The sequence below is a fragment of the Zonotrichia albicollis genome, chromosome 5 (genome assembly GCF_047830755.1).
Source record: "Zonotrichia albicollis isolate bZonAlb1 chromosome 5, bZonAlb1.hap1, whole genome shotgun sequence".
Classification (NCBI taxonomy): Eukaryota; Metazoa; Chordata; class Aves; order Passeriformes; family Passerellidae; genus Zonotrichia; species Zonotrichia albicollis.
Genome location: NC_133823.1, coordinates 13,568,601 through 13,593,646, shown reverse-complemented (window position 1 = coordinate 13,593,646; position 25,046 = coordinate 13,568,601). Strand labels below are relative to the sequence as shown.

At 38.4% G+C, this 25,046-nt stretch overlaps 1 protein-coding gene across 5 annotated transcripts in view; it reads left to right on the top strand.

Annotated features, from left to right (window-relative positions):
- Nucleotides 1-25,046, top strand: part of MAPK10 (mitogen-activated protein kinase 10) — a 145,705-nt gene that overhangs the window by 28,532 nt on the left and 92,127 nt on the right. For all 5 annotated transcript variants that reach the window (XM_074540826.1, XM_005485328.4, XM_074540827.1 and 2 more), the window contains one exon: nt 21,516-21,672. Coding sequence is in view for 3 of the 5 variants with exons in the window: in XM_005485328.4 (XP_005485385.1) it covers nt 21,516-21,672 (157 nt within the window). In the remaining 2 variants the exon portion in view is untranslated. The remainder of the gene's footprint in view (nt 1-21,515; nt 21,673-25,046) is intronic.

The window sequence follows — 25,046 nt, the reverse complement described above, 5'->3', positions numbered from 1 at the left end:
AGGCACCCAAAACCAAGCAGGTGTTACACCTTAAATTAAAATTATGTCTAACATCAGTTTAAAAACTGTAATGGCAGGGGCATGACTGGATTGTATAGAGAGTTCCTGGGGTTCACTCTTTGTAACAAAGCAAATCTACATTCTGGTGAGGGATCAGTGAGTAAATTTCTTGTGGAGCACAGCCTGTGAGAAATGAGACTGCTGGCCATTTTTGGCTAAAGATGAGCATTGTTGCTGTTCACTGGGAGGGACAGGAGAAGAGACAAGAAACGTTGCTTTGGCTGCCAAGTTAAAAGGCCTCCATGTTCAAAGAACCACATATGCTCAATGAGTCTGATTAGATAAATGCACTTGGTATACAGATAGCTGGTGTATGTGCTAGATGTACAGTAAAATGTGGGCTTTAGAAGTGCTCTTGATTTAGGAAATGTAAATAACATTAATATGAACAGGACATATGGTCCATGTTGTGGTTTCTTTTACACTGTTGTATATCTGTTATTATTTAGTGTGATAAAAGCTAAGAATTTATGGAGTTGTTCTTGGAGGAAAGGAAATGAGAATTAGCTCTCAATCTTTCTGGGGTTTTTATAGTCCACTTTTTTTTCCATCAGCTTCAGCTCACTGGGTAGTTTGTGTTTTGGATGAAGAAAAAAGGGAAAGAAGAAGAAGAAAGACTATTTTCTAGTTTAATGCACAATATTAAAGGCACTTTAAAAAAAAGTCAAATAATTTTTCTTTTTCCTATCTTCTTAAAAAAACACTGTTTGCATGCAGGCATTTAGGAAGCCTCAGAGCAACTTAATGAGAAAAATATAGAGCTACCTTTATTTTTGAAACAGATGCAGATATTGAAGCAAGATTCTGAAGGCTTCCACTGTTTTGGAATATTTCTCACTTTTGAGTTCTCAAAGAAAGAATACTTTGGAGCTGCATGTGCTCAAACTCCTATGGAAAGTTTGGGAGTCTTTCACTAGTATGGATTTGGGAGTCTCTCACTAGTTCTAGATTTCCGGTCTTGCAGTTCACATAGTCAGAGCTTGACACAGGATGAAGAGAATTACTGAAATTAACTGCCTCCTGTGAATTTTAAGTGCCTATCCATTTTTATACCACCAGAATTGCTTTGAAAGCAACACAAATGGTTTAGTTGTGTGGAATTTGAGGTGTTGGGAGCTCTCTTTGGAAGCCCTGGAAGAGCCGAGCAGGGAGGCAGAGGGTGGGAGCAGTGTCAGCCCACTCAGTGAGCAGACAGCTCTCCTGTGCCAATTTCTGGGTGTTTTCTGTAGTAGGGTATGGCTACTGGATTTCATTGTGACTGTTTTATCTGGCTGTTCCCAATGTCCATGTGGACATTGTGATTTATGTTTGATATTTCCTGCCTCATTTACTCTAGGTAGAATGGCCTTTCTGAGAAAAGCGTGTAAAATAATAACTTAAACCAATGATCTGAGTAGTCCCAGATTATTATAATTTTTACATTGCACATGCAGGTAAAAGCAGCCTCACCTGGATTGTTGGATCATTTAATCTCTGAACATGTTGAGTTCTGTTAGACATGTACTAAGCCTGGGTCAATTTCAAGCTGTTTGTGCTACTGTACTTTATTTCCTCCAGTATGTCATCTTTTCAAAATGCATCTGTTTTTAGAAGGCTTTGTCATAGACTGTGTTTCACACATGAGAAGTGATTGAAGGTGTAATTGCTTTTTGAAGCTCCATTTGCATTTTCCTTAACACGTTAAATCACTCACATAGTACATGCCAGACCTACCTTATCTGACATCTGCATTTTAATATGCCCTCCTGTGCTGAGAAATCATTTCTAAGTCTCCTAATTCTTCCAATTTCTAACTCTCAGTACTAGATGCAGATGTTAGCTAATGTCTTGGAAATAATATTTTGCAGGGTAATGCCCATAGGAAGATGAAATGGGAAATGTCATAGAGTCTGTATTACTTTAAATAATTTTGATTTATTTTGCTATCAGTGCTTCTTGGGTTTTTTAATACAGTGGAATTTGTGGCAAAGCTTACTAAGATAAATTTGGATAAATTTACGGTAGATTTTAATATACCCATTCATCTGTAAGCTGTGCTTTTATTTACAGATTTTCCTGTGTTTGCAGTAGTTTCATATTTCTTTATCCAGATTAAGGCAATGCTCCGCTCACATTATTCTGCCCTGGCAATACAAAGGTATCATAGAAGAGCCAAATAAACAAATTTGCATCTACTTTTATCAATGGCTTTGATTCAAAATTGATTTTCTGTAGTCTAAAACCTTAAAAATTACTAGAATTTCAAAGTATCAGGAGTGATGGCTTTTATTTAGAACTGAGAACAGACATTTTGCTGTTGTCCATAGCAGCAAGGAGGAAGACTACAGGTATGGTAATAAAAGCTTCTTGGCAGTTGGCTGGTTAAATGTTTTCATGTAGACAGGTGAGTTTTGTCTGGGATAAGAGTCAGATATGCAGCATGCTGTTGGATATGGATGTCATTCACATGCTGCTTTTCCCCCCCTTGGAACAGCTGATGGTATTTTAAACACAGGCAGAACTGTGGTTGCCCACGGCCCTTCCAAATGAGGCTTTCTGTGTTGTACCAACAAAGTACTGCTATCTATGGTTCAGAAAACAGGCTGAAAAATAATGAAACAAGACCAGCCTGGGATTTTTGTTCCCTGTTTGCCTTTGCAAATGCTTGTGTTGATTCTAGGGCAAGATGTATGGCCTGAAGCTAAAGGAGGAAGAAACTTTTCACTGGATATTAAGACATCACTCCCAAAAGGGAGAGCAATTAGTAAAATAAACCAAGTGATCATGGAGGCAGCAGTGCTGCAATAAACCATAGCTTTCCAAATAACGATTGGCAAGGTGCCACACAAAGAACAGAGACTGGACTCTCCTAGCCAGGGTATGCTGTGCCTGTAGTTCTACCTCGCATGGCAGTTGCAAAGCAGCAGGACTTCATTCCGAAATCACACTGCACATCCAGGTGGTACTTCAGGTTATCCGCTGAATCCCCTCTCCTCCAGTGTGCTTTTTGCTATGACATTTTAGCTAAATAATTAGAAATTCAAATCTCCATACAAAGTGAGTAATTTCAGGTCAGGAATGCACTGTTGCTCTATTTTTAGTGTGCTGCTCTCCTTGATCAATGCGCACTAGGAAGCTCCTAAGCATATAAGGAATGCCAAGGAAATGAATGCAATGACTGTTATCTTTGAAGTCAGACATATTAATTGTCTGGATACCAACAATGCAGACAAATAAAAGCATTTTTGGAATAGGGAATACGTTTTCTCTTATGAGTATTACATTATCAGCATTAGTAGAATATAACAGGTGGCTTTGATAGTTTCTTATTAGGAAACAAGACAGAGGAGAGTAGCAATAGTAGCAGCATGAATTTTGACTGTACAAAAAGAAATTATTGGAGTTGGTATTTTTCTAAGTAGAAGATAAATGTAACTAGTGCCAGAATTACCAAGTTCTTTTTGCTACTTAAATATTCTAGTTGTTTAGAAAATTTATCAAATATGTCTCATTGTCTTCAATACTTAAAATGCTCTGGTAATGTCTCCTAAGTATTCCTTTTGAAAACCAGAAAATTTTGCAGTATAAGATCACAGGCTGAAACCATTTTATTCCTAACATTTCCTTATTTGTAAGGCAAGGTAGTTGCCTAAAAATGCTAACATATTTTATTTTAGTGAGTCCAGGATCTGAGCTTCAGTAGAGATCAAACCAGCATTCAAATGTTATTGGGAAGCTACAGGTACTGACTTCAACTGGGGCACCACTTCATCCTGAAACAGTCTGGTTTGCCTCCACAGGACTTGATGGGAGAGTATGTGAGGCTGTGTGATGTTCCTGTGGTTGATATGTTTGGAAGAAGATCCAAAGAATGTCTCAAAGTTGAGTCACTTGAATTATATAGCCAAAGGCAGCCATAGGGTTTTTTAACAACATAAGTTTTGTCTCAAGAATCATGTGGGATGGGACCTGGCTGGTGGGACAAGATTTCTGGAAAGCCAGGATTGCTGTTCTTGCAGCTGGTGGAGTCAGGGTGAGGAAGGGGAGCATAGACAGCAGACACTGTAGAAATCACTTCCATTGTAGCCCTCATTCCATGTGTACTAACTTGGGAGTTACAGCTTTGGAGTTTGTTCAACTCTGTTAATTTTAACCTTGTTAAGTTAAACTTTGGAGCAACGAATCTTTCTGTCACTTGGGCACAAACATATTAGGCAGAGGGGTCAATGGGAATGTTCTGTGCCCAGAGCCATGCTAATATAAGTAGTTGCTTATTTTGTCTTTGCTAAAGCTCATGCCTGAACTTAGCACCCCAAATTTCCTTTTGCTCAAATGTGAGATATAGAAACTGATATTCTGTGAAATACAGCCAGTCCTGTAAAATGATGATTAACATTTAGCAAGATTCCACATTTTGGGACAGAGGAGGTTACTTTGGGACAAAAATGATAAAAAAACTGGGCAACAGGAAAGGAAGAACAGTGATGAGGTGGCAGACGAATAGAAACAGAGTTCTACTTTTGTTTAGGATGGTGAATAAAATGTCCTTGTATGAAGAATAAAATTTTTTTCAAGCTAGATTTTATCATCTTAGGATAACAGCTGAAATAGTGAAAGGACCATTTTGAAAGGATGTTCTGAAAATAATTAGTATCATTTGCTTCAAATCCTTTAATAATGTGAAAAAGCAGACAATTTCTGTTTCTATTCCTGTTAACAAAGAAGAATTTACTTTTTGATGCATTGAAAACATCCTTGCATTTTGATGATAGTGAAAAAACCATTTCCATAGCAGCATTGTGACTCCCAGTCATTTGAGTATGAAGGCTTGGTTCTGGAATTCAATTAAAGAGGAAGAACCAGTAACTCTGGTAAATTCATTACAATAAAGATGGAATCATTAAGGACATGATAGAATATCTTTGTCTGGGACTGGGAGAAAGATTTCAATATTTCTAAGCAAGTAGAAATGTCATTAAGAAGGGACATCTGCCTACTTTTGTAATGGACATAAGAGAATCTAGGAAGAATGCCAGGAAGGACAAACTGTTGCACAAACAGGCTCAGCTACAGGAATATACAGCTCTGTAGTAAAATCAGACCAATTAATTCTTTAAAGCATCCACCAACGCACATCAAAGGTTGCAAGGTGGGCAGTAGTCAGAGAAGTGGAAAATATATTGCCACCTATTTTTTAATACTTTAAACTGAAAATATCTGTGAACACTTGAATGACAAGAAGAAAGAAAAACCCAAAATAAATTATTTAAAGGAAGACCCTCTATTTTTGCATTTCTCATTCATTCTGCATTTAGACATTTGACATGTTTTTTGATGAATGCACTTATCTGAGTGATGAGAAACAGTTTCAGTTGTAATATGCTGCAAATAATATCGTTCTCCTTCCAGTCCTATTCCCTTCTTGTTATGGCATTTCACAGATATTCTTTTCCCAATGGATCAGACTTCTTCACTACAATGGAACGCTCTTTCTGTTGTATTCCTATAATTTTTACAGTTTGCTGTTTTCTGTCCAATAAGTATTATCTATCTGCAGTTATCTATCTGCCTCCCTGGTATGGAACACTCATAAGCTGCTCTGGGACTTTGTGGACCAGAGTGATGTGCAGAAATAGAAAAATATTTTTTTATGTTGCATCTCTGGTCTGGTTTCTGGTACAAGAGTATCTGCAGTTCACAGTCAATTCCCTAAACCACGGCTTATTAAACACTTTAACTGATGGGTAACAACCATCTCAAAGAAGGACGGAGCGGAAAATGTCCAAGTTTAAGAAAATGTTTCTGTCCCAAGGCTCAAAGTGGGAATTTTTTCTGTGTCAAAGGGATTTTCTGTGTTTAAGGGATTACTGAATTAGGACCACTTTGGTTGGTTTGATGTGCATTTAGACTATCTGAGCTGCCATTTTTGAAGGTCGCATTTGTTAAAGGGCCTTCGGGCCACTTCCAGAATTAACTAACAGATTATGACATCCAGGAGAGTTCATTTCATTTAAAACAATGTAGCATGCAAAAAGTTGTCCAGCCCTCTTATGAAACTGGTGAACTTGTACTTTACAGAAGGTCTTTGGCATTTTGTTTAGGAAAACAATTGTCCCCCCTTTGCTATCCTCACCTCCATTAAATTACTAATATGGGATAAGGGGTATTATAGACACAGATATTAAAACTTCCTCCTTTGTGATGTTTTTTCATACCAAGTGGTCTCTTTTTTCTCCTTAGGATTAAAAGATTAATCTTATCAATGCAGTCGGGTCATACATTGGTTTGGCATGCCAGTAAAACCCATTGGTTTTCTGGCAGGTATGAGGTGTACAGAAGGCCAGTTGAGTTGATTTTTCTCCTAATTAGATTGCTTTTGAATAGCTGCGTGTAATATTGTACAAGAGTGGAAGAACAAATCAGCCAGCCATTAACTGCCCTAAAATTCCTAAACTCTAGGGAGAGAGCAAAAAAAAAAAAAAAGCTTGTTTGTACCAGATATATTATTTCCCTGAGCAAGAAGAGGTAGATAAGTGCTGTTTTAAGATTTTATCAGTTTCAGCTTTGAAAAAAGTCCCATGTTCCAGAAACAAAGTTTTAAGTTTATAAAGTCACTTTGACAATCAGCTGCTTAGTGCTGAGGTTCTGCTGCAATGCTGTATTTGCAGAATACTGGTGACATTATTGTGCTGCACAAGACACAAATATAAAGGGAATTTCTGCTCCAGTGAACTCCCATTCCAGAAGGCAGACACAAAGGAGGCCTCAGCTTGCTGTGCATCCCAGAGAAAGGAGGTGATTGTAGAAATAATTCCATGTCATTAAATAATTTCTGGAAGGCTTCCCTTACTGCTTTTAGTTTTTAGTGATTTGGGTTGGCAGCTGCAATTTACAAATTTGCTTGGCAATGTCCAGAAGCTTTTCAAAGTGGTTTTGATAACCTCTGTCAGGGAGCAGAACAGAATTCACTTTTTTGGAACAAGTTTATGGCTTCTTACTTTTGATTGTTTCTTACTTCTAATAGTCATGTTAAAGTATGGCTTTCCTTGCCTGGTGGCTCAGATTTTTTTACTCTAGTGTCAGTTCTTCAAGCTGTTGAAGATATATTTCAATTCAGTGTCCAGATTGTTGGAAAGCTGAAGGACAAACAGTTCACTGAAAGAAGTCCAGTTTATTTTTTTCTACTTGTATGTAATTGTGCTTTCACTGCTTTTGACAAATTATGGGATTGTGACAACTGCAGGCTTGTGACTACTGTTTGCTCTAGGGTTTGTGGTAGGAACAATGGGAGATAAATCTAAGCTTGGAGGACAAAGATGTGCAACAGCCAGCATGAAATGGACATTGGTTATCTGTCTGGATTGCTGGCAAAAAATAATGCAGCTTCATAAAAACGAGCTCTAGGGAAAAAAGGCTGTGATTTGGGTGTGCCAAGTTTCTCTGGAGAAGGATGGATAGGAAGGGTCAGGACAGACCACTTTTTCTCTAAGGTTTTTATTGTGTATGAAATTATTAAAACAGATGTCAAAAATTAGAATCTACATTTTACAGCTGGAGTTATTGAAGTGAATAATGAAATAAAACCTTGATTGTTTTATGTTTCACTCCTGAAGAACTTGGGATCTTAATGGGGCTCATTGATGGGCAGAAAGCGCTGGTGAAACTCAGTGAGCACACTGGTGCTTGTTGAATGTGATTGTTGCTGGAAGTTTCTAATCATAGAGGAGCAGAGAAAGGATCTACAAAGAAAGCCCACATGGGAACAGTTGGGGTTTACTTGTAGTTTGAATGAATATTGCTCAGTCTCCTGTGCTGCAGCAAACTGAAATGATCAGAAATTAGGTGCTCTCAAAAGAGGTAACAGGCTGGAAAAAACTGCAGCCAGCAAGGAGACAGAAAGTGTTTTTCAAGCAGAATTAAGAAATGCTTTTTTTCAGAAAGAGGGTTATGGTCATCTACATACACCTAGAATACCAAAGCATACACCATACCACCATAGTTAGATGAAAGGATAGTATTTTTTCACTTAAAGATTATAGAGGCATTTTCCAGGAAGCTTTCTGGTGTACATAAATTTGTTGACACATCAGCATGCCCAAAATAGGTAATTTTAACAGTTTCACACAGTGTGGCTCCAGAAGTTCCTTTATAGTTCATGGAAACACGCAAGAGGGTGGAAAACTGCTTAAAATAAAAAATGCTGTATCATTAGCTGTAATAGAAACACACACACAGAAGTATGTTAAAAGGAGCATGATAAGAAACATTGCAATAAAACAAATGCAGAATTTGGGAATTGGAGATGCTGGCAATACAAAGGTGCTATTTCTGAAAAATGTGCTTGTACCATTAAGGAGACAAATATTTTCTCAGAGTTTGGTAAATAGTAAGTTTTGAGAGGTGGGGAGGGGGACTCGGGGGCCTCTAAAGAATCCTTCCATTTGCTTTGTTTAATTTTAGAAATTAATTAAGAAAATAATACTATTAATAATTTTCTTCATTAATAGTAGACCTTGAAGAGACTTTCTTTTGAAAAAAAAAAAAAAGAAACTATAGAATTATTTACCTTTTCTGTTGTTTTGTGGAAGAAAGGATTCTTTTTTTAAAAAAAACAACTTCTTTTTTCTTGTCTGCCACTTCACTGAGAGCTTAACACTACTCAGTATGGGAACACTCATAATTTACCTTATATTTTACTGTGATTGTGATTTATGGCTGTGTTTTGGTATTGCAGGCTATAGCTCTGGCTGATGGGCAACTCATACCAACCAAAGTGTCTGATGTGAAGGCAGGAGCTGGGGAGATCTTGCTGTTAGTGACCTTCAGCTTGTTAAACCAGTTGGCTTACTAAGTTGGGAAGTCTGACAGTCAATTTGTGCAGGTTTGTGGGATGAAGAGAAATGGGAGTGAGCTTTGCAGCTCCAAACAGCATCTGCAAGGTCCCATGTTTTCTCAGGAAAGCACTGAGCTGTCCTCTTGATCATCATGGCAAAAGTAGGAGATTGTATCATTAACAGCAATAACAACTGTACAATAATTAAGCATTAAAAATAAAGCATATTTATCTATTGTTGATTCAACTGAGTTATAGTTCAGCTTTTTTCTGTTGTGATTGTTTCATGTTTGCTCTTTACTGTTGTACAACTTAATGCCATTTTGGACAACAGCTCTGTGGAGCACAGATCGTGTGTTTTTGGTTGTGGTGGCTCTAGAAAGAACTGCTGGTGTAGCATTTGCCACTGGTGGCAATGAGGTGGGAGCATCAACTGCTGGTGCTCACAGTTTTTCCACCAAAGTTTATCTGCTGTATGTATTGTAGTTAGGTGACTCCCATGATTGTGACTGTACTTTAACCATTTTCCTTGATTTTTGCAAAAGGGTGGATGTATTTCCCCAAAAAGCGTTCTGTTCTGAGCAAGTCAGTGCTGTAGTGGTCTTCTGCTTGTAATCCAGGCTGGCAACTGTGCCAAACTTCTTGGCAGTACTTCAGAAAGATAGCATTTTTATTTAAGGAAGGTGATGAATTGTGAAAGCTGTCATGTTGTGTTGTGTTGATGGAGGAGCCAACTGGAATTACTGAGACAGAACTCTCCTCAATCATTGTAACCTGTGATTTCTAAACTGAAAATGAAAAGCTTTTTTTTTTTTTTAAAGGTAGTGAAAATGCCTCTTTAGGTACTTTGAGGCAACAGATGCTGCGAATACTATAAACACTGCCCATTGAATGTTTCATATATAGGGATTTTTGTCTAAATATGTCAACTGTAAGAACACTTATGAGTTAAGTTTTGTCCAGGAACATAAACCCATGGAAAGAGATGTAATAATAACTGACTATGGTGCATGGTTTCTAGGTCAACCTGTTATATTTTTGACTGACCTGCCTTTTTTTACTGAATGCAATCTAAAATAAAATTCTTGGCTATAGAAAACAATCTGATTTTAGCCTTACAGTTGGCAGTCTTGTCCTTCAGGCCTTCATTTCTTCTGATCTTGGTTACATTGTTATGTATGAAGAGATCCTATCCAAGTGGCAGAGTTGAATGTGATGGGACGGCCTTTGGAAATGTTTGTCCGGTAATGGAATAGATAGATAACCAACACTAATTTCACAGTGTCTTACCTGCCTGCAAGTCATGTGTGGAAGAGAATTGGATGGGGAAATGGGATCAGGCATGATAGGTCCTTTACTGTGACATTGGAGAGACCAGAGGAGGCTGCTCAGAGAAGCTGTGGCTGCCCCATCCCTGGAAGTGTTCAAGGCCAGGTAGGATGGGGCTGAACAGGCTGAACACCAGGTCTGGTGAGATGTGTCTCTGCCAGTGGCTGGGGTGTTGGAACAAGATAATCTTTAAGACTGTGACTTGTGAGTTCTAAGGCAATTCATGTACTGACTTAGAGAGGCCCTCAAACAAAGAGCAACTACGTGGAAATGCAACCTTGCTCCGTAGCGCTTTCCTTTTAATTATGCCCAAAACTCACTCATTGTTCTGAGGAGTAAGAATGTGAGAATTAAATCTTTTTGAGCATGTACAAGGTCACAGCACATCTACAAAAGCAGTTTCTATGTCAGTCAGTCTTCATGAGCAGATCACAAACTGGTAAGGGTAACTACATCAAGGAGAGTCTGTGAAATGAACTGAGAGGAGACCAGAATTATGACCAAAGCTAAATGAAATGTGAGCCAGTAAGTCCACTTTGATAGTTCATCTTTTGGATATCCTGCTGCTTTTCTTATGCAAATTAACTTTTCAAAGGGTGGAAGAGGGAAAGAGGATCTTCAGGAAGCACTATAATTCACTCATATTTCTCCACCTGTGCTTCATGCAGACACTGGTGGCAAGAGGCTGATCTAGTATTTAACTGTGTCTAGTTACGTTATTAGACTCTGAAATCATTAAAAGAAAACTTAATAAAGATTCCTTTGAGACTGAAAAAGTGGCATAGAAATGCAACTTTGAAAAATCATCAATGGCAGACATTTTTACCTAACCTGCATGTGATTTGTTTGTGGTAGCTTAGGGCTTTTTTGGGGATGCCAGGTCAGTGATGTGGAATTGGGCTTTGCCTCACACACAAAAACCTGTTTGGTGAACCTCTCTTAGTGTCTTGGTTTGGGGACATCCAAGGCAACTGGATATGCTGCTGTTTCTTGTAATCTCATGGCTGCACTGCAGCACCTACTTTCAGTAAATGTTTTAAACTGTTTTATTTTGCATTTTAAACTCTAGAACCCTGATGAAAGAAAAATTAAGTAAAGCATAATAATCTCAATCTGTGACATTGTCAAAGGTCTATGTAAATAAAGGTGTATATAAATATGCTTAGTAAGAACATATTACATATTTCATTATATGATCTTATTGTGAGTATATATAGTTAATAAAAGATGAGATCATGGTCCTGACATGACAGTTAAGGGCCTAGAAGAAATAAATAAGCAAATAACAAATAGTTCACCATAAAAATATGACTAGCTACCTGTTTTCAGCAGCGGCTTACAATCAGTGCAGGAGGACAGAGGCCCACCAGGTGGCTTTGCCATTGCTCATGTGCCTAGAGAAGCACGCTGGCTTCTCCCACAGCAGCAGGACTCAGCCTCCATCTATTCACAGTATCACAAGAGCGATGGCGAGTGCCAGGGTTGAAAAACTTTTCCATTCCTCTATGGCATCCCTTCTTTCCTCTGATAATTAACTGGGACAATGACCTAGTGCTGCGGCTCACTCAGTAATGCCACACTGATTTATGTTAACATGTTAATAACCAGAAGTTTCTAATTTATTTTACTTTTGCTCCAACTTACACAGCTTTGACTAAAATTTGTTGGTTGGTCTCAGATCTTATGTAATATTTAAGTGGTGATAAGTTCCTATTAAAATGACATTTTTGAAGTAGGGAAATAAGGATGCTTTACCTTAAATTTCAGTTTATCAGTTAAGCAATTTTCAGTTTGATATCTTGGATTTGTTACACAAAGTACTTCAGCATATCCATCAGGGAAGTAGAGTGGTCCAGACTAATTACTTTGCTGAATCTGGACTGTAAAACACAACCAAAAGCTATTAGGCTGGCACCATAAATATGAGACCTTTATTGCAAAGCAGAACACCTTTTAATGAAATAAGCCAAAGCCCAGTGAAATCAGTGGAAAGATATCTATTGACTGCAATAACTCACTACCAGACAAAATGTCAACTGCAGTAATTTTTTTGAGATTGCATATGTGTTGTATAATCAGAAATGAAGTTACTGAACTGGCATAAAAAATTACTCCTAAGATTGAAGCTTCTGTATGGATCATAGAAATCTTCTCTGTTATGAGAGTAAGAAATCTTGTGGTTTTTATAAATAATGTAATCCAAAGACAAGATGCCACTGATATCTGGGAAATGGGTGTCAGCAAATGCTGTCAGTATCTGTACATGAAGATTTATCTTATTTTGAGCCACTGCTAGCTAATTTTTTCTGAATGTGAATGCCTTTTGGGAGAAATTCTGTATCTTCTCCAGGCTGAAACTGTGGATATTAATTTCTTGCATTTTAATTAGTACTTTTTGGCTTTGTTTGAAAACTTAGTTTCATGGTGACACATTTTGTACTTTCTTTACTAAACATGCTGAACTGTAGCCTCTATGAAAACCTGAAGTAATTGCAGAGACTTTTCCTTTTGGAGTTGGGAGCAGCCTGTATTTCTACTGCTTCCCTTTCTCTGTGTCTAGTTGCATTCTTTTCATTTTTTCAGTTGCATTCTTTTCAGACTCGGTTGTTGTGCTGGTCTTGCTTATAGTGGGTTTTTTTTGATGAAAAAAAAAGTCACCTAACAGATACATTTGTATCCATACAGATTCTATTTAGTACTTTGATTGTGCAAATATTTTATCAAATTAGATGATTAATGTTTTAATGTTGCAGTATTACTGTCCATTTCTCTTGAATTGACAAGTTTGTTTGGGGTTGATAAGAGTAAAATATTGAAACAATGATCTGCCTTTTTTTCCCCATTTTCTTCTATGCCTAGTCATTGCAGATACCATTGTATTTTCAAAATATTTAGGTACATTGATTTTGTTGATCTTACTTTGCCTATATTATTTTTTATTTTACTATTTTTAATATTTCTTTTTCTTAATATTTGTCTTTTCCCTTTTTTTTTTTTTTTTTACACAATTGTCAGTTATGTAAACTATTTATCCATATGTGAAGTGCAGGGAAAAGCAAATTATTGTCAAGTGTCTACAAACTTTAGGTAGACTGTGTGATGTACTGAACTGGCTATTTCCTTTGTTCAGTACTTGTTCATTGTAAGTTTGCACTGTAGCCAGTGCAGGTTTATTGTGTATGTGCAACTGGTCCTAAATCAGCCAATTTGGGTGCTGGGAAGGGTAAAGTCCCAGCAGTGTGAGAGTCTGAACTGCACTAAAAATTGGTTGATCCCCAGCTGGTGCTGCTCCTGCTGCATGCTCCCATGGCTATTTTAGGAGGTGAACTTGTGATGATCCTTGTGGGTCACTTCCATGTCAGGGTATTCTGTGATTCCATGATTTATTAGCAGTGCTCAGGGTGGCTTTTGTAAAGCTGAACTGGCTGTGCTCTGAAATTACTCATAATTTAATGCAGGAATGCTAAACCTATTGTGGGAATGAAGCTTACTTTCAGTATTGCAACAGGTAGTGTGAGACCTGACTTTAGACATTGATAACAAAAATTTGCTGTCCTTTGATATCGATGCAGGGCATCCCCATTGGAGGGAACAATGTGCTCAACTCCATGACTCCAGAAGGCTGAACAATGCTTTTTTAAGCTAGGTTACATTACACTAATACTATATTAAAACTATACTAAAGAGGTGCTATACTAAAGGATACTAAAGAAAAACCTGTAACTGTCTCCAGACAGTCACAACACAGCTTTGATCCAATTGGCCAATCAATCCAAACAACCATCAGCAGAATCCAATTAACAAATCACTCTCAGTAAACAATCTCCATAATACATTCCACATGTGCCAAACAACAGGAGCAGCAAGTAGAGAAAATAATTATTTTCTCTTCTCTCTCTGAGCTTCTCAAGGAAAAATCCTGGGAGAGAGAATATGTCTCTCTGTTCAGAAAATGTGAATACCACACTCTGAGACCTGAAGGCATTTGGGTTTCGTGTCCAGGCCCAGTACAAAACAAAGAGCCAAGCCATCAGACTAGACTGTCGTTTTCAAAGGGGGTTGGCTCTCATGTCCTTATTAATCTGTCCCTAAACTTCACAATGTCCTCCAGTGTAACATATACAATTGTAGCACTGGCAGTTTTCAGACAGGATTTTAATGAAGGGGCTTGTTTTGTTTTGAATTCTTTGATGAGCACTAATGCATCAAGAATGTGCAATCTGACAGTACAAAGTGATGCAGGACACAGACCCATGCTTGCTCTCTGTCAGAGAGGTTTTTGAATATCTTACCATTTAATGTGCTCCATTGCACCTTAGAGGATGTAGAAAAGCTGTAGGTTCAGTTTCAGCATGAGTGATCTAGCAGTATATATAGAAAAGTAGCTGTAAATCCAGGAAATGTATTAAAGTAACTATTCCTACAAATCTGAGAAAAAATGCTAACTGAATTCTTCCTGTGTACCTCAGTAAATTTTCAGAGTGCCTTTCTAATATGTTTATTTATGGGAATGCCATTGAGCCAATTACAGTAGTTATTTCAGCCTGCCTGTAGGCCTCCTTATAATTGATTGTGCACAATAGGTAAAGAAAGGAGAATTTCATGGATATGTTTTTCAACATACCATCACTGTGCTGCTGAGACTGATGGTATTCCAGAGCTGGAGCCTCTGAAGTTTACTTCAGGGAACAATTGCATATGAGTCCAGTCTCTGAATGGTGTCATTTTTAGCCTTCCCTGTCTGAAGCTGGTGACGAGTGGATGTTGGAGGTTCTTGCAAAGGCATCAGTATCTCCTGGCTGTTCATTCTGTGAGCTCCTTGAATATAACTCCTCTGAAAACCAGTGCTGAAGAGCACTTCAGAGAAGGTCGATGGAATCCGTATATGGGATTGCATACACTTGCCACAGTTACAGAAATCTGAGTAACTATGCAAAGACACATGCTTGCAAGGACTGCTGCATAATAATGAATCTGTACACACCTGAGCTTTTCTTTATGTGAATTACACTTAGAATTTGTGGTGCATTTTGCCAGCTGAGGGAATCCCAGATGTTGCATTGCTGGCAAGTAGTGCTGCTGCTTTGTGTTGCTATGAGTTTCAGGAGGAACAAGAAATCAATGTGGGGCACGTGTGAGCTGAAATCTGAATTTTCAGATGAAGGATGTAAGAGAACTCTGGTGCTGTAAGTACAGAGGCAATCTGTCTGACAGTGAAACCTTTTGAAAGTCTGTCACAGTGGTAAACACTGAGCTAGGGTTGACATGAAATGAGAAACAGGGCCCTGTCATGGTGTTTTCATGATCTAAAGCCACATTCATATTTGTAATTAAATACATCAGATGGCTCTCTCTCCTTAAGGCATCATCTTTCTTGAAGAAGAAGGTATTTTCACAGTATTTTCCTGCATAAAACTGACTGTAGGGGAGTAGTTTTCCTGTTCATAACTTATTTCGCGTGAGGAGAAATGAAGGAATCTCAGTACAGTACAGCTTAAGATACTTAAACACTTAAACAGAGGTTTTCCTCCAAGATAAGGCTATTGCTGACTGGGTTGTGAATGTTGAAAGAGAGAAAAAACTGAAGGAACTGGAGGGAATTGTAGCTTATCCCAGGCTGTATACTTGTGACTTCTGACACTTACAGGGTCTATATAAATATAAGGGGGGGATGTTCCTGAAGTGCAAAGGCACAGTGGTCCATACTCAATGTCATTAGGACTGTGAATACAACTGCAGGCCTGTAAGGAGGGACTCATTAGTGGAACAGAGTGAATTTTGGTGCTCAGAAAGGATACATGTTCCTTCCTCAGCAGATAATTGCATGCCTTGCAGGTGTGGAAGTATAGGAAACCTAAAAAAGTTTTATCAACCTCATGACTTAGACTATGCTATGATAATGACATGTCCTGCCCTATAGGACTTCAGGCAGCTTGAATACTGAAGCAATATCAAAGTTTTGGATCATGTATATTTTTTCTGATACTAAGTCCGTTGTACTTAGACCTTGGTTTCCTTCCTTCCCTTTGAAGCTGACAGGCAGTACCAAAAATAATTCTTTTTTTCTGCCCTCACTTCTGGTGAGGTCCTTCAGTCTGTCAGGCCATTCTTTTTCAAGAGCACATGTAGGAATCCAAGGTTTATGCTTGGATTTATGCTGCTTTTTAAGTTCATTTAAAGGTTTATGCTGTTTTTTTAAGTTCATTTAAAAACCTCAAACAAACCAACCCAAGAAAGAAATGTAGTAAAATACACTTTTTTCAGAAATTAACCTCTCCACCCCAGTTTCCCTTATTTTTTTCTCCTTAGTGAAAAGTGATTGAATTATTTTTAAAAGAAAGACTTGTCTGTCCAAAACCAGACCACGCATTTTCAGCCCAAAACCAAGGTATGTGATTGCCTCTTAGAAATCAAACCAAATGCAATATTTAATGAGCTTTTACAGCTCTATTTTTTACTGCATTCAAATCTTGTACTGGTTTATAAACATGACCTATTGATGTTGTCAAGAATAGCTTCCAAACATTTTGTCCAATTTTTATTCTTAATAGCTCTTGCATAACCTCCACTACCCTGTGCTTCATAGTTTCTCTAGGTCAGAGCAATTCAGAATTATATCTGACACCCACTTTGCAGTAATTTTACCAGATGTAATGGTTGTGACAAAAAGAATTCTACTGTGAAACTCTGCATAGTGATAGAAGTACCTAACTGCTTCACAGCAGTGTGTTTCGAAATAGGCTGGTTTAGGCAATGCCATAGAAAGAAAGCAAAGAGTCCATCTCTCTCTCTCTCTTTTTGTCTCTCTCCCTTTTGCCCTTCTGCCCCAGCTATCAGCTGTTAAAAGTGTTCCAGTCTTCATCTCAAGTCAGTGCCATTCAGTGTTTCCTCAGTGAGCAGTGATTGATTTGGATTCATTAGAAGCAACTTCTTGCAGAGGGCTTACGTTATTGTACACATGAGAGGTAACAGGGGCAAGTGTGGCAGCAGGAATCCATATCTGTAGTGCAATGAGGAAAAGAAATCATAATTAAACAGTGAAACAGTAATGAGCTTATTTCCCTCAGTGGTGTTAATTTTTTGCATATATTCACAGTTCAATCTGTGTGGTTGAAAAACACTGCTTTGTTGCCCTGGCTGACAAGAAATATGTTGGCTATGTTGGTATATGTTGAAATATGTTGGTATGTTCTTGGGCCAGTATTTGGGAGGACAATTAGATGGACAGTGTACAAGTAGTATTCTAGTCAGTTGTTGCAGCATCAACTGAAAAGTTGTCTAGAGGAACTGGATGTCAATTCTTACTATTGAAAATGGTTTACGCTTTTTATGCAAGTCTTTTCTTTGCACTTTTTCAGCATTCTGTGTCCGGTGGTCATGTTTGCATAAAAACAAATACATTGAAATCTCTTGTTACAGAGGGTCTCTGATACACTGGGGCAATTTCTGGTGAAAAAAATCCTGTCCTGTAAGCCAGTGCCCTGCAGATGCTCCTTCATATGTGCAATCTTTTTCTCAAATTAAGCCAAGAAGATTTCAGTACTACAAAATCCCCCACACACATACTTTTCTTGTATGTATTCATAAGGGTTGCAGTAGATACACTGACAAAATTTTAAAAAATGTTTGCTGTGCAGTGTTCATGGTCACAGTGTAGATGAGATATGGTCTGTGTTTTGGCTCTGCATAACACCAAGCTGACCCTTAGTTAATGCTGCAGAATTTTATGTCAGTGGAAATTTCTTTCAGCAGATTAATTCTCCACCCTGCTGGCATACCTTTGCTTGGACTCTTAACTCTTATGTGGTGATTCAGCCTTCATTAGCAGTGACTGACACCAGCCACCAATGAACCTGCTTTTCCTCCTGCTGCAGGAATTACTAGAGTTTCCTTTAAAGACTGGTGTTAAAGGAAGGCATCTTTTCAAGACAAGAAACTATTTGAATTTATGGCCACACGTTGGTTAAATAAGTTCATGCCTAGGTCTGCCTTTCATTTTTCATGTATTCAGAAATCATGAGTTGAAGTTGCAAGAGATTACTGGGTCATTCATTTTTAAATGAAAAATGTTTGTATTCTTTTTTGACCTTCTGAGGCTATTGAATATGTTCTTTGTTGCCTTTCTGCAACTATGAGGAAGGGAAACATCCTTTAAATGAAAGATAAAATTCTTAATCTGAAGCTTTGAGAAAAGCAGCAAATGCCATTGGACTTTGTGATACCCAAGGCTTGTCAGCAATAGCTGTAGTAGACATAGGAGAAGTGAGGAAAGGCTGACCCTGCTGGGCAGTGGATCATGGCCTTTGGAGGACAGCACACAGCTGAAGTTGGGAGGGCTACACCGTGCTATGGATTTAAGCAAATAATTAAAACATTTATTTTGCTGAGGATTATTTATAATTGCAACAGAACTCAACTTTGCTGGTAGTGTTGGCCTTCCCATTAGAGCCTTGAAATTTATCTAAGGAAGACTTGCAATAAATTTTGTGGAGTTGCACAGGTCACATACCTTTTCTCCTTTTCCCCTTCTCCTCTTCCAACTCAGTGTAGAATTCCTGCACGTTCAGTTTCCATCCTGTCAGCAGCAACAGCTGCTTTGTGCCCTGCTGGCTCTGTTATGTCTTTTGAGAAGTTCTGCTTCAGGAGTTGTCTCTTCCATTCCCAGGAATGGAAGTGCTTCTGCTGTGAAGCTGGTGTGGTGTACGAATAATTTTATTTTTATCTTCATTGAAATGCAGCTGGGACTAGGTATGAATGCACTAAAAGGTCTTGGAAATGGAAACATCTTTCTGTGACTGGTATAATGTGCCTTTCTCATTGAGAGTTGGAGGCATCCATCTTGCTTTTTAAACATCCCATTCATTATTGCTGCTTCTGTGAATTTCATTTGTACATCTCTTTCAACATTTGACTGATAAACTGCATCCTGCTTAACAATAGGAGAGATTTAGTTTTTATGTCATCATTAAATGTTATTCAGGAATGATTAGCTATTGAACAGCACATGCTGGCCAGACTAGAAAAAGTTCTGATGATCTTCTCTAACCATTCAAGGCTTGCAGGTAAGCTCTGTGTACCAAAAACCCCAAGCCCCCAAAATCCCAAACATTGCACTATATGCTCAAAGTTTCGCTCTCAGTTTGGCAGCTGCCTCGTTCTTTATGTCTGAAGACAATTTTACTAAATGAGATAGGGTTAACTTCTAAATGTCATTGAAATGTTAAGATTAGTCCAGAGCTTATGCCCTTTCTGCGACCCAGTAGAATTGTTTGATTGGTAGTTCATGGCTATTAATTTGGGGGAAATTCTGTTCTACGTATGACAGATGGATGTATGTCTCATAGAAGAATGGGCCATTTTACAACTTACAGACTAGGTTGTTCTGCAATAATGTGCAATTAGTAACCCACAAATATGACTTTATTTGTCTTCTGGTGTATCTTTGAGGTAGGAACTTGTGTTTAAATTCAACCGGCACCATTTTAATTGAGCAGCTTTCAGGTATTGTTTGGATTATACAGAGCTATAATTATAATAATACACACTGTAAAAGAAACAGGCAAATGATAAAAGTTCATTGAGCTCTTCTGATCAGGTTGATTAGACCTGTTTCATCAGATTATGGTAATTCAAATGCAGTGGCTGTTTAAGATATTTGGCATGTGTAGAGCAACTGACACAAGAGGATACTAAACACACAGGCTCTTCATTAACAGATAAAATTCTCAGACTTTATGCAGGAAAACATCATGGGAGTGGTCATAAACCGTGATTAACCTTTCTACCAGCAATTAAATTGGTGTATAAATTTGCTGTGAATTCTTGCATATCTTTGTGAGCCTTGCATACTGTTGAGCACTGTTCTCCTGATGCTACGGATTTTATTCTTTGTAAACAGGAATTCTCCACTGACTGTAATGTAAATTGCAAGGACATGTTGCATTGTGGAGAACAAGTTATGAAAATATCTGTCAGAAATAATTACAGTTGATCCTGCTGTCAGGCAGCAATATAGATTGGATAATTTACTGGTGTCTTCCTCAGCAGTGTTTTTTATAGCTCTGTTATCAGGAATATTAGAATCTAAAATCACTTGTAAGGAGGATAAAAAAAGGAAAGGAAAAGTTATTGATCTTCTTTTCTACTCTTGACTTTGCCTGGTGGTTTGTGGCACCAGGGCATGTGCATGACTTACTTGTGCATGACTGTGTAGAAAGCAGAGTATGATCATTGATAATGTTTTTTGAAGATGCAGAGGCTCTTGCTTGTACAAATCCTGTTTTTCACTATCATGTAAGGGTGTCCTGAAGGCCTCAAACAACTGTTTGCTGTTTGCTCCTTTTGAAGTTTGTATCCTAGATCAGATGTGGCATGCAGTACAAGCCTTTGTAGGAACCTAAGGACACCTGGAGGTAAATGTGCCCTGTGATGGTCTGAAGGGTGTATTTTGCCAAGTCGTCCATGCAAGTGACATTTAAGGATCCTGCAGAGTGAGTAAATGGGAGAAGCTCGAGGCTATTGATTGCCCTTGTCCTCCCTCCCCTGCTCTGTAGATTATGGGACCTGCTACAGTTGTTCAGGACAGCAAGGCAAAAGAGAAACATGGAAATGTATAGTTGGCAGGTAGGTTGGTAAACAGCTCATGAAATTTCATGGGTTTGGTAGAAATTAAAGTGTCAGTATTATTCTTAAACAGTGGACAGCAATACATCTTTCTAATGTGCCCTCTCCTCACAGATATGCAGCTGATAAGATTTTATTGATTTCCTCTCTTAAATTTCTCCTGATTACTTCAACACTGATATTTTGGTGATTTTAATTTACCTCTACTCAGAAAGTTTCTTTATTTCTCCAGATGAGGAGTAGTTCTTTTCACAAAAGTCTTCACATAAGCCTGCAGAAAGAAGATGCAGGATGTGGACTCCTTAAACTTGTCTAATGGCATGTTTAAGGAATAATGTATTTCTTGTTAATTTGCCTTTTGAAGAGCTCTCTATACCTAAAGGTCCATAGCAACAGAAATGTTCTCTACCACTGACAGGTGTCTGCCTATCACAAGGCATCATAGTGATCTCCAGGCTTTTTTAATCCAACAGACTATGGCAGTTCATGAAAGGACTGACCTTGGAAAAGCTGCAGAGGGTTTAAAAAAACCCAGCTACTCTAATGAGAGAAAATGGACTACTTGGTATCTATGCTGTTTTAACTTGGAGAATGGTAAAAACTGGAGTAAACAATCCCAAAATGAGCTAAGTGACCCAACTGAGACCAGCTGAGGCTTCCTTAACCCTGCCTGTGTTCAACTCCTTTGCAGCTGTCTTCCACTGGGACAGAGGTGGAACTTGGACAGACCGCGAGTGCTGAGCAGTGCTCCCCAGACCTGCAGCTCTCCCCAGGAAGACCTGAGAACAATTGCAAGTGTGCCACCTGGACAAAATGTAAAACTTCGCTGTCAGACTGTCCTATCCCTGGTAAGGCATCTAAGGCCACCTGATTATTGATGAAAGCAAGCTTAATAGAAAGGGACATAACCTGTAAAATAAGGGGACTACTAGGACATGTTATGTGTTTGTGAAATGTTTGCATTAGGCTGTGATGGGCATACTGTAAAAATTGCATGCAAACTAATAGGAAGAAAACTAGTGCTGGAAAAGAAACACTGTTCTGTTGGTTGGTTTTAGATATTGTTATTAGTCAGCCTCCTCTGAGGGAGAGCTGGTTGTGACTGTAGATTCATTTATGCAAAATGTGCCTATAACACATACATATGCCTGTATGTGTTAGGACAGAGCAGGTTTAGATTTGCCCTGTCAATGAATCCTGGAAAAAATATTGAATGAAAATATATAGGTGTAGATGACAGCTCTAAGCCTGGACACAATGGGGAGGCAGACCTGACCTATTTAGCTGCATATCTTACAGTGACATTTCACCACTAAATCTAATTCCAATATTATTTCTCTTCTGTAAGAATGACTGTGCAGCTGTGGATCCTATGCAAAGCCTTATGCACATATTTACCTCTGTGGTCTAGAGAATATTGCACATTCTCATATTCCCTTTAGGCCTGTATTTATTTTTTTTCCAAAATCAAGGTCTCAATACACTTTTAAAATTCTCTGTGTAGTATGGATGTGTAGTATTAAGTAGAACAATAATGTAAATGTTAATATAAAAGATGAGTTAGCAGTACCCAATACAATGTGACTGTTCTTAGGTCATCTTTGAATGCCCATGCATTAATAAAAGATGATTAATTGTTATAATGTGCTAAAACACTAAGAAGGACTAAAGATAGTTCTGAATGACATTCTGTGTTAAATTAATTTGCTAAGCAAGGCTGAGAACAGCTGCAGAAAATCACAAAGCATTCTTGTATCTTATGTAGCCTAATTTTTTTTCCGCCTCAGTGAGTGATTTACTTAAATTTAACTTGTTTGGGGGTTTTTGTGGTACTTTTAGTTTGATAAACATAGTCAATTAAATTCATGATAGGATGTGACTGGGTAAACTCAGTTTCCTAGGAACTGATCCTACTGGAGGTACAACTGTTGGCTGCATGTTAAGTGAATGCGCAGGAAATTGGAATAAATGAGGACTTTAATGTTTGAACTTAAAGCTCTTCTTCAACATTTATGATTCTATGACTCTGTTTCCATTTCTGAGTCCCCAGTATGTCATGTTAAGATGACCTGCCATTAAACAATGCTTGGCTGTTGCTGGAGAGGAGGTGCTGGTGCTGTTCCAGCTGCTCTCAGGCCAGCTTGGGAGCACCAGTGCAGAGCCTGTACCAGGATTAATTTTGATGGGCATAGCATTGTCATGATGATGTTGAGGTCTGTTTCTTACCTGTCTAGGAGAGGTTAGAGAAGAGACAGAACTGCTCATGAATCTGTGTTGTGGAAGAGCTGATGGCAACTTGAAATGCAAGACAGACTCACGCTGAGCTTAATAAGACTTCAATGTTCTGACTAGATTATTACAAGAAAAAACCTTTCTTACCTTTTTACTTTGTGTCTAGTGAAACCTTGCTCAGTACCAGGGTTCTCTAACATTCCTAACAACAAACCAACAGCAAGAAGTCACTGAAATGGTGGAGCTGGCAGTTTATGGCTAAAGACAGGAGGATTAAGGCTGAAGCATGCAGGCTCCATGCCTCCCCAGAAGTAATTTCTTGTACATTTATGATAGTTTCTATGTGCTTAATAGAAAAAAGAAATTAGTCCTCTGCTGGCTAGATGCACAGGGCTTACATTTCCAAGGAGGTGAGTATTTACATAGCTTAGATGTGAAAAAATACTGAAGTTCTTACCATACATGGCTCAGAATATCTTAAAGTGTGCAGAAGCTGTGCAAATTCTTTATGTCTTAGAACTGAGGATAAAAAGCACACTTCACCACAGGAACATTTTCAATATGCTGTACTGGATACTGAAATCCTGTCATTCACGAAATCTCTATCTGTTTCACATACCTAGTCTGCCAAACCTCTTCCATTCAGTTTAGAATTTTTTTGAGTTTCTTGAGACACAAATTTACATGGTCAGAATATAACAATATTCTTGAACCTTCTTTTTTTCAAAGTTAGTATCTTCAGCTGTAAATTATGACGACATGCTACCTGCAAATAAAATGTTGCTGTTATTCAGGGAGCCTGAGAGATTGTGAGAGGAAACTGAAATCAGGCACAGTTTTTGGGTAGGACTGAGGTAGGTTCAGTTGCAACTTAGAGTAATCTGCTGAAATTATTCCCTCTTGTTCTTTCACATAATGTATTTTATTTGAATTACATAGCATGGGGCACTGAGCCCCTGTGTGAGCAAAGTAAGGACAGCTGGCACAAGGGATTAATAGTGATGCTTCTTTATTGCAGATGTTTGGCCCTGTAATTTAGAGAAATAGGCCACAGTCATGAGGAGAACAGGGCAGCATTTCCCCTGCTGTTCTGTTGAGGCCAATAAGTGGCATTTCTGCTGATTGAGTTTCAGTTTTGGAAAGTGTTTGAACAGTTTTGTTTGTATTGTGTATAATGCAATACCTATGTCTATTTGTGGAAAACCAATAATGGTATAAAATGCCTGCCTTCAGTTTTCACCCCTTTTGTGTAAATCAGGGATGAAATGTTTTTATAACGTTGTGTCTCAAAAGACTTCTGCTGCAGGGAATTTGTTGAACTCATTAAATATCATAGAGGAGAAGATGCCCATAAATTCACTCAAATGAATTCATGAACAGTTAAACTACTAAAGCCTGATTTTCTCTGTGTTTCTTGCTCCTGATTAATTACACTTCCAAAAGTGATTCAGTGTTGAGGGACGAACAGACAAGCTTTATTCCATTAGGGGAAAAAAAGAAAAATTAAAACTTTCATCCTGCTTTAGCAATGTGTGCAGAAATGGCAGAGTTTACCCTGAGGTGCTGCAGGTCAGGAGCTGTCTCAGCCTGCCCAGTTTACAGTGCAGTGTCACCCACAGGTCCCCTCCTGCACTGGAATTGCACTGGTTCTATGTGGCACCTTTTGGATGGGCTCTGCTGAAAGGCAGGAGGGCTGGAACAACTCACAACAGGGCTTGTAAGGTTACAAACGGCAGCTGGATATAAAGTTTGGAACTAGAAAATAGCGGTGAAGGTTAACCAGGTTTAAGGCATCTTATGGTGATCAGTCTGGCCAGTCCTTATTTATTGTTGTAAGTGTCCAAAGTGTTATTATATTAAAGATCTTTTCATAATGCAAACAGACCTAATAAAAGTTGATTTTTTTTTCTTTCTTCTATATAAAGGTGTAGCATACATTTAGAACTCTACTTTTAAGCAGATGTATTCGTGGTGGTCAGCTCGGGCCAAA